The sequence below is a fragment of the Sinohyriopsis cumingii genome, chromosome 12 (genome assembly GCF_028554795.1).
Source record: "Sinohyriopsis cumingii isolate HCF-2022 chromosome 12, ASM2855479v2, whole genome shotgun sequence".
NCBI classification, from domain to species: Eukaryota; Metazoa; Mollusca; class Bivalvia; order Unionida; family Unionidae; genus Sinohyriopsis; species Sinohyriopsis cumingii.
Genome location: NC_142972.1, coordinates 103,706,967 through 103,718,264, shown reverse-complemented (window position 1 = coordinate 103,718,264; position 11,298 = coordinate 103,706,967). Strand labels below are relative to the sequence as shown.

The following is an 11,298-nucleotide window of genomic DNA, read 5'->3' as shown; positions in this document are numbered from 1 at the left end:
TTGATAATACGTGACTTTCCACGCTGTTTATATAATCTAAGGTTCACTTCAAAACACTTCACCTATCGATCAATAAAACGAACGCTTTTATTTATCAGTCTCGTACCCTGGCCTCCCATGAAGTTTCGCACACAAAGTCAGGCACGCACTGTGGATTGACCTATAATAAATTAAAGCTGGCGGAGGTCATAAGAAAATTATATCTTTGCATTAGATTAGTTATTTTCAGGAGTGTCACCGCTGTATGATGGTTTTGTTTATCACAGTTATGTACATTAAAGGCGTATTGATGATGATTTATTGTGACACAATGCATACTTGTCATCTTCAGACATCATGCAAGAGACGAGACAAACGGAGAGAAAATACAATGGTATGGCTGTGTTTTAGTTGTGTAGAATATGCTTTATTTGAATTAAGATTTTTGATGGGTCATGTTTTACCTCTATTATATTTTTTGCATTAACGTTCAACAGTTTGGAATACAATTTATTTCCAGCCATTCAATATACTTTTTTAATAAAATTGTACTAATGAAATATGATTACAGATGTGCCATTTATATTGTCATTTTGTACGCATATAATGTAATAACTACATAATCTGCTATTTCAAGTATTACTATTACTCCACAGAAGATACATCTATATCTTATGTGAATGATATTTTTTCACACATAAATTATAAGCGTTGTTTATATATTAAATGAACAATTCTATGAAGAAGCCATGTGCATTGATGCAAGAATATGTTCATGACCACTACTAAAATGTAAATCTTAGAGTTTTTATTCTTTTAATGTAGCTCAATTTCAAACTTTATAATATTTTTCTTTTTAATTATAGAAGACATTGATGATAGTTTGAAATCGTCTTGGATATTATTTGATATAAAGCTATATTAATAGTTTTGTGCGATTCTTAAGAGGAATATTACAATTATGGAGATACACTACCAGCATACAAAATGCACCGAACGAATTACAGAGCTATAAAGAGTACTAAGTACATTTACAGTTATATATATACACACAATTACCTACTATAACCAACCAAAATAACAAAAAAAGCTAAATGTAGAGAGACATAGACTGACAGGAAAAACTCCAAGAACATCCAGCAAGCATACCATTTGTACACACTGCATATAGTTTTGCGAAAAAAAAATAGTTTTGGAATAATGACTAAAATACGCTCTAATCAGCGTATCATAGTCAATGCATGGTCTTCAGAGTTTTGCAACTGGTTTGAATAGTGGTGATGCATGAATTAGTTCTACTGTGTAATATGACAACACAATGACCAAAAATATGGAGCCAAAGATGCCTTCTACTATTGACCATATTAAATGAAACATATGCAATATTCATTATTAAAGAAGGTAGTGTGCAGTCGAATAAATTAGTCCGATATTGTGCTCTTATACTCTTCCTGCGTCAACGATATCGATGCACAAAAGTTCCTTGAAAATAAGATCAAGTCATATATATTATCAATATCAAATCATAATACATCAAATGGAATAGGATACTAACCTCAATACCGAATCATAATACATAAATGGAAATAGTTTATTAATCTCAATATATAATCATAATGCATCAGTGGGAATAGTTTACTGACTTCAATATTGAATCATAACGCATAAGTGGGATTAGCTGATAATCTCAACGTCGAATCATAATACATGAGTGGGAATAGTTTATTAATCTGAATATCTAATCATAATACGTGAGAATAGTTTATTAACTTTAATATCAAATCATAATACATCAGTGGAAATAGTATATTAATCTCAATATGGAATCATAATACATGAGTGGGAATAGTTTATTAATCTTGTTATCGAATCATAATGCGACAGAGGGAATAGTTTATGAATTTCAATATCGAATCATAATACATCAGTGGGAAAAGCTTAATAATAGCTTAGTAATCTCAATATCAGATCATAATATATGGGTGGGAAAGTTTATTAACGTCCATATCGAATCATAATACTTCAGCGGGAATAGGTTATTAATCTGAATATCTAATCATGATACGTGAGAATAGTTTATTAACCTTAATATCAAATCATAATACATCAGTGGAAATAGTATATTAATCTCAATATGGAATCATAATACATGAGTGGGAATAGTTTATTAATCTGAATATCTAATCATAATACGTGAGAATAGTTTATTAACCTTAATATCAAATCATAATACATCAGTGGAAATAGTATATTAATCTCAATATGGAATCATAATACATGAGTGGGAATAGTTTATTAATCTGAATATCTAATCATAATACGTGAGAATAGTTTATTAACTTTAATATCAAATCATAATACATCAGTGGAAATAGTATATTAATCTCAATATGGAATCATAATACATGAGTGGGAATAGTTTATTAACCTCGATATCGAATCATAATACATCGCTGGAATAGCATATTAATCGCTCTGCCAATCCCTTTTTCACCTTGCATTTTCTGTAATATCCAGTTAGAGCTAAATTGTGTACAAACGGAATGAAATGCTTTATAGTATCAGCCATTATAAACGTTTATTAATTCCGTTCCTTGAGGATAAGACTATCTCATGATGAGTGATGATTGTTTACAGCAATTTTTGTTTATCTTTGTCGACCGGTTTATAAAGACAGCTGCATAATACCATAAGCTGTAAAAATGCTGTGTAAAATCATGCACGCAAAAATAATTTATGTAACAGTAGCAAAGGCAATTGATTGGGGGGAATTAATGATTACACCCTCCCCAATTCACAACAGGTAACTAGGTCTCGCGGGTCACAATCTGACCACTCGACTCTGTTCTAATTTTTCAATACTATCGGCGTATTTAGTCGCTCATAACTCTTTTCTTCAAGTATCATTTTCATTTACCATATTTCACCTTTATCGTTGAAAAACATATTGGCGGAACAAACCGTCTTTGTTCCGATTGCATGTTTGTCAGTTTAGGCGTATGTATAGAGTTTTATTAATAGTTCCACCTCAATCAAGTGCTTGTGAAATGTAATTACTGAAAAGAACTTAGGATCTACTTTGTTAGAATTTTTAGCATGTTAATTTATTTTTGAACACCAGCACATCCAGACATACCGCATATAAATGATAATTTTTAAGCAGTTAGTTTTGACGGAATTTCAGTAGAAGTAGCCATTTAATGTTTCACTTGTTTGTATTTTTCGGGTTAATCATACAATTATAATGTATCGTTACGTATATACATTTTTACATGTTATTATTTGACGAAGAATGTATATTTTTATATCAAAATATATTTATTGGATGAAGTGTGTTATATAGACTATACTGGATCGTCAGTGAGCATTCCTAATGGAGCCCGTCCTTTGAATATCACTGGACAACAAATTTTTACAAAAGTCATGTTACTGAAATAAAATTAGTCAATTCTTATCAATTTTTATGTGCTGAACACGAATATGACAGTCAAATTGCAAAATTGGCTCTAGTTTTTTTGTAATCTGCAAGAAATTAATGTTTACATAACGAAATGCATTCCAATAGTAAAAGGTCAACTGTAATAGCCTACCTATAAAAAATCAAGTCATTGACTACATCTTAGATTTCTTCGCCTGTCTCTTGTACAGCTGTTCGGGAGCATCTCTGAGGAGTGTCCAGCAGTAGTCAGCCAGCATTGTAGTGGACCATTTTCCCTGGTATCTTTGTTCCATTGTTGCGATATCTTGATGAAAACGTTCGCCGTGTTCATCACTAACAATACCACAGTTGCTAGGAAAGAAATCCAAATGGGAATGAAGGAAGTGAATCTTTAGAGACATATTGCAGCCAAGTTTCTTATACTTCATCAACATGTCTTCTACTAGTTCCTTATAGTTTTCTGCCCTAACATTTCCGAGGAAGTTTGTAGAAACTAGGCGAAAAGCATTCCATGCTTGTTTCGCGTCACCTTCCAGCAAGTTGTTGAACCGGTCATCTTTGAAAAGCTCTCGAATCTGAGGACCCACAAAAACTCCCTCTTTAATCTTTGCTTCGCTGAGTCGAGGGAATTTTTCATGCAGGTATCGGAATGCTGGCAAAGTCCGGTCAATGGCTTTCACGAAGTTCTTCATCAAACCTAGTTTGATGTGAAGGGGTGGTAGCAAGATTTTCTGAGCCTCAACCAGAGCTGGGTGTTGGATATTCTTCTCTCCAATGGCTACATTCTGCCTGTGAGTCCATTCCTTCCTCATGTAGTGCATTTCCCTTGCTCGGCTATCCCACTCGCATAAGAAACACATGTATTTTGTATATCCTTGCTGCAGTCCCATTAAAAGGGCAACTACCTTCAAATCACCACAGAGGTGCCAGCTGTACTTGTTATACTCAATGGAATTCAGTAGCTGCCTTAAGTTATCGTATGTCTCTTTCATGTGGACAGCATACGCTACTGGAATAGATGGAAGAATGTTTCCATTGTGCAAAAGCACAGCCTTGAGACTCAGTTTCGAAGAGTCCACAAATAGTCTCCATTCTTGTGGGTCATGAGTGATTTTTAAAGCATTCATGAGCCCTCAATATCGGAACAGAATATCAGATTACTTTCCTTTCTGAAGAAAGGCTCCAATTGCTGGTGGCGCTTTCGATATGCAGTAATTGTGACATCTTCTTCTAGAAGATTCCATTGTTGGAGTCTTGATCCTAGCAATTCTGCCTTGTTCTTTGATAAGTCCAAATCACGAATCAGGTCATTTAGTTCTTCCTGTGTTATTCTGTGTGGGGTTGATGATGCACCACAGTGAAAATCTGGATCACTGCATGCTGATGGACCAGGAGAAGAACAGGTCGACTCACCTTTGTCTTCGTCAGATGAATCAAGAGAATATTCTGCTGGAGGTTCTGGAATAGGAAGTCCCTCACCATGTGGAACTGGTCTCAATGCAGACGGAATGTTTGGGTAGACTATTCTCGACTTCTTTCGCTTCGTTATTCCGCCGGAAAGAGGAGGAACCAAGCAGAAGTAACAGTCATTTAGGTGGTTGCTTGGCTCTCTCCACACCATTGGGACTGCAAACGGCATTGATGACCTTTTGCAATTCAACCACTGTGAAAGCTGTGTTGTACATGTAGCACAGCATATATGCGGAGCCCAAGGCTTGTCTTGGTCACCAACCTTGCATCCGAAGTAAAGATGATATGCCTTCTTCACTTGAGAATTGATACTTTTCTTCTGGTTGGCAAATGTCACTTCCCCACAAATATAGCAAAAATTGTCCGCGGTATTAACACACTTTCGAGGCATTACTGTTCTTTATTGTACGTAAATGGATAAAATAATAAGTTTTATGTAACAGTAGCTTGAACTGTCTCGCACAACGTCTAAAATATTTTAAATGCTGAACCTATCTGATTGGGCTTTATATAGTACACTGCTTACGTCAGCTTCAGCAGCCGCCTGGCATTAGTATAATAGGCCTACACATGTATAGTACACTGCTGACGTCAACTTACTTCAGCAGCCGCATGGCATTAGTATTGCATTGCATCAGAAAATGATGCAATCAACTGTGGATGATGTGAGCATGATGGTATTATGCAATGTTACATCATTATTCCGGATGTTGCTGCAGTCCTACTGGAGAAATTTACACAGTGAAACATAGAAAATGAGGTATATGAATATCTTCAAAACGAGAGCCAATACAAATTTTTCACGGTTATATTCGTGTTCGGCACACCAAAATACTACAGATTAGGGCCTTTTCAAGTCAGTAATGATTTCACTGTTGACCAGTGATATTACTCTCCACAATGATACTTGCTATAAAGCGTTGCACTTACGCCTAACTGGCAGCTACCGTAATGTTATGCAAAAATGTAAGGGAACATAACGTGGATATTATTATCGTTAGTGAAACGACCGTAATCGCGTGCAAAATGGTGCCCTGACTGGTCCCTATCATTCGGATTACCTGAGCCACTATTACTAGCTAATTTTGGAACAGCAAACGCCGATTTTATGTTATATAGCATTCCTGATAAATTCAAGCATAATTCCTTAATCAATACTCTACTTGCATATAAATTTGCTTTCATTAGGAACGTACTTTTTGAGAATTTAATTATATTTTTAAAACCGAGATAAATCTAAAATTTCAGATTCCATGATACCGATATTTACATACAATTCTTATCATAGTCAGAATAAGAGCTGCCTCTTCACACTAATCTATTGATGCTGAGCGCCAAGCGAGGCAGCTGTTAATACCTTTTTATAAGTCTTTGCTATGACTCGGTCGATATTCGAACCCGCGACCACCAGCATCAGAGGCTGACGCTCAAACCGTGTAGACCACATGATATGTATCATCATCATTATCATCATCATCATCATCATCATCAAAGACAGCAATAGCACCAAAAGCAATGAAAGTTGTAATAATAATAATGATAATAATAATACTAATAATAACAATGATAATAATAATGACAATAGCGGCCGGAAGGATTCCATTGAACTAACTTGATCTAAGCCTATACGTTTAGCGATGTAGGTACTGAAGAAGAAAATATATAACCCTAACCAGCATTTAAAAATTCAGTTTTTCTTCTAATAATTTCCGAAAAATTATTGAAATAATATCTCGAGCAGAGAGACATTCGTATGAGCAGCTTATATGTAACTTCACTCTGTTTACACTATGTGAATTGCGGGCAACATGACATCTCGTTTCATATTATCATATCGGGTGAAAAGACGGGACATGTTCGAAATTATGATCTAGCTCTAGCGTTCCTGTTTCCGACTTGACCAACGCTATCTTACAAATGCGCTTCAGAGTAAACTTTGGTTACCATCATAGTAGTCGTTTAGGTTTTACTGATTTTTGCTTAGTTGTTTTTCATCGACTATTTATCTCTATACATTTTGTCTTTTTTTATTCGGATCATTATGGATAATTCTTATAGATTTTGCAACCTCTTCGAATTGTATTGCAAATTTATCTCATTGTTATTATGTTTAAAAGTAATATCTTAACACTTTTTCTAAAGCAATGTAAGATTTATCTGAATGACTGAAATCAACAAATCGGCATTGTTCATGTTTTGGGCTTTCTAGAGCATAACTTGTCACCACACTTTTGTCTCGGCCAGACTTGTAAAGAAATACACATTATCATTAAATACCCTCAGTTATGCTTTCATGGAAAAATATTTAAATCCTCTTCATTTAAAGTACTTAATTGATTATAATGCATATTTCTTCCAGTTGTTCATGATCTGTAAAATACTCAGGTGTTTCTTAATTGTTATAATAGGTAAACTGATCCAGTACATCGTAATATTAATGTTTACTAATACCGCGGTGATAACACACAACAAGTATGAGTGTAATTTTTAATTTTGATTTACAAAATAAAACCAAGTTTTTGCAGGCCAATCTTTTTTAATATAGATTTGTTTTATGTTATTATACCCTTATATGAGATGTACAGTATACAAAATAGTGGATAGCGTCTGCAACCAATATTTTTGTACTACAATAACGAATACCTGGGAAAGGTTTGTAAACTCGACGTAATAACTGAGGTGGGTAACAAATGAGGAAGGATACAATGTGTGCCTTTTATAACCAACAGTTCTCTGCGCACGATGAGTAAAATATTGAAGGTACTGGGCCGTATTTTCAACCACACTGTGTTCGTAAATCACTCAATTCTAGTTGCATTCTATTTAACGTCTACAAAGGTTTATTTTTTCTGTATCTTCACGAGTTGACATCAAACGTACGGAAAATTCAAGCACGTGACAATGTTTAATTGCACCCCAGGCTATATAAATAACGGTGAACCAGTCGATGGTTTAACAAGGAAGAGTAACAGAAACGATTCGTAATGCCTGCAGCGAGGTGAGGATAACTAACACAAATAGGGCAAGGAACTAATAATGGCAACATCGAGTGATGATTTGTTAGCATCAGATAAGATAGAGGAGAGCGAGCCAATAAGGTCAGATGTTTTGAACTGCCCATTTTGTCTAAATGTATTTAAGTCACCAAGACGATTACGGTGCTTACACACATTTTGTCAAGGCTGCATACAGTCTCATATATCACATAGCATTCCTGCGACAGCTAAAGTTAAGAAATTTTGTTGCCCGATTTGTGAAACTATTGTTCGCTCTGAAGAAGAATGTTCATTGGACACATGGGTATATATATTTCCTCAAAATACTCTTCTGCTTTCCATGTTAATGAAATCGAAAGTGAATGTAGACCTTTTCTGTGACACGTGTCAGTCTGAGGACGTAATATCTCCAGCTGAACAATATTGCCTTGTATGTGAAGAAGCAATGTGTAGTAGTTGCTTAAAAAATCACAAAAAAACAGAGAATTCTGAAAACTCACACTATCTTAAAAGTTGACGAGCTTGCGAGCAACGAAAGTATTGTTCTTGAACATTCAGCAGAGTTTCGTTGTAAAGAACATGCACAAACTGTACAGTTGTACTGTAAAAGTCACGACACTCAGCTTTGCACCAACTGCTTTATTACATCTCACAAAAACTGTTCTGAAGTATTGGATCTTACCAATGAAACACTACACCTTTCAGAAACTGTGAGCCAGATCAAGGAAGAGATAAAGGAACTTGAAGCTCTCCTTAAAAAGTATTCCGACATCCATGGATCTAGCCTTAAAGAGCTGGAATCTCAGATCGATGATTTGGTAAGTGAACTACGTCATTTGAGGGAGACGATCAACGATGTTTTAAATGATATAGAAAAAAGATTAAGGATGGAAGGACTTAAAATTTACAACGAAGAAAAGAAGAACATGGAAGAATTGAAGGACGATTTCTTATCCCAGATAACGGCAATCAAGAATTCAAATGCCCTTATGGCGTCCGTAAGTACATGCGCAACACAATCTCAAATGTTTCAACTTGCAAATATAATAACGAACCAGATATCTAGAGCCAGAATATATGCAGTAAACATGAATTGGAATGGTGATACCATGACACTGCAGTTAGATATGCATCCAAAATTAATGACTATCGGTACCATTCCAAGAGGTGAAATTGCCAAACTGAAAATCAAGAGAAACGACGAGATCCCTAAGATAACTGATGGATTTAAACCACAGAAAGAATACAGAGCTGAAATTGCCCATGTAAATACAATCAAAGGGCCAGACGATAAGACACCATGGTATTCAGGTGTGGCATTTACAAGTTATAGTCATATGTTACTGGTTGATTATGATAACAAGTTATGTTATCTTCTGGACTCTTCATTTAATGTAATCACAAGTCTTGTCTTACCAGGTAGACCATGGGACATCTGCATAATCGACGAGAATGTAGCAGCAGTTTCCTTACCACATAACAAGTCTATTCATTTTCTTTCCCATAAGGGCAACTCAGTCACACATCTAAAGCAGATACATACTAGGTATAAATGTGATGGCATTGTTGCTTACGGCTCAGAAGAGATGATAGTTTCCGGACCATGTGGAGATAGTAAAAAGTACTACTGGAGCCGTATTACTCTGGATGGCAAAGAGAAATCCTACCATGAGTTTGACGGCTCAGGTTCAGGTCAGACCTATATCGTCCTAAATGCATTTAAGACCCGCCTTTACATATCTGTGAAACTAGACAACTGTCTTCATTGTTTTGGCTTGGATGGAGGAAACTACTTTACATTAAAATGTCCAGATCTGCTAGGTCCACAGGCAGTTGCGGTGGACGGAGATGATAATGTGTACTTGGCAGCATCTAAATCCCGTAAAATATTCAAAATTTCTCCAGATGGGTCCCTCATTCAAATCGCTGTAAATCGAATGACTAAGATGCCGACAGGAATCTGCTTTGATCCGAAAGGAGAAAATTTCGTCGTAACATATGTTAAGGATACTACTCTCACTATGTATGAACTCAAAAATATTGACGGTTGATATGTAGCTATTTTGTATCCATTATATTTTCTTGTATGTTGTACTAATATATAAATATGATGATTTTATCTACATACACACGAATGGTCTGAAAGGAGAAAAGTTTCTGATAGCACATTTTAATGATGCTAATATCACTGGGTAGGCGCAAAAGGATAAGATCTGTACATATTTGTGCGTTTCCTACGTGGCGGTAATGTATTGTCTGTTAGAAAAGCGAAATACATCAGTGATTTAGTGTCGGGTTGAAAAGCGAGACATAACACTTTTCATTGTCGGATTGAAAAGCAAGACAGCACTTTTTAACTGAATAAGTCGTTCAAGTGCTGGATCGAAAAGCGAGATGTAACCAATTTATTGTCGCGATGCAAATCAATACATTGCAACGATTTAATATCGGGCTGAAAAGGGAGACATACCAGTATTTGTGACGAAGCATTATTCCAACTTTGATAAAAATCGTTATAAATACAATCAAAATTCCTTGTCTGCTAAAGTTACAGTACCAGTATATCATGTGTATATATTTTACGACCTTTAAATAACACAATATTTTGATTTAAAAGAATGTACGGAAATTTATTAAATGCAAATGTTTCTTGATAATTAATAATTTGTTAAAATTTTAGTTAAAGTTTATGGATTATATCAGTACCTGAAGGTACTTCAATTTATTTTGTAACGCACAGACTTGCCTATTTGACACTGAAGTCAAGGGCACAACTTGTTCTTTAGAATGCAGTAGGCATGCAGGCATTGCCTTCTGCTAGTAATGTAAGAATATTTCCAATGCTTGGTCACCTATTTATCATAATATATATACATTGCTTAACCTACCACTGTGAGAATTTGATTTCACCCATATTACAGTCCAAGTACAATACATGCATTGTATTGTATTGGATTTGTCATATTCTGCACGTTTATCTGTTCTGACAGCATTTATGTGAGCAAACAATTATTTTAGTCCAGTCATAGGTTTCAAAATTTATATTTATAATGTGTTTCGAAACGTAATGCATTGATTTGTATTAAATAGTTGATACTGTAAAGAAAGCAATAAACATTCAATTATTTTTTAAAGTCTGAATCTTATACCATCTTTCTCTCTCTCTCTCTCTCTCTCTCTCTCTCTCTCTCTCTCATACATACACACACACACTTTAAGACTTTATAATTTTCTGTTTTAGGAACAAAATAACTAACGGTACCAATTTAATACTTTACCTCTTAAAGAAAACGCTACGGTACAGGCATGGTCCAGACAGTAATCTGGGGATCAAATCGGTATTATAGTTTGGAGAACTTGTAAGGTTTGTCAAAACCACATAAGCCAGATACCAAATGAACAGCAATAGGTGCG

General features: G+C 35.1%; 1 protein-coding gene across 1 annotated transcript; it reads left to right on the top strand.

The window, feature by feature from the left end:
* Window positions 1–8,348: 8,348 nt before the first annotated feature.
* Window positions 8,349–11,011, top strand: LOC149787153 (uncharacterized; the record flags this gene model as incomplete). Its single annotated transcript, XM_089976055.1, has 1 exon — window positions 8,349–11,011. A coding segment is annotated over one exon (1,587 nt), but the record flags the coding sequence as incomplete, so codon positions are not given.
* Window positions 11,012–11,298: the final 287 nt, after the last annotated feature.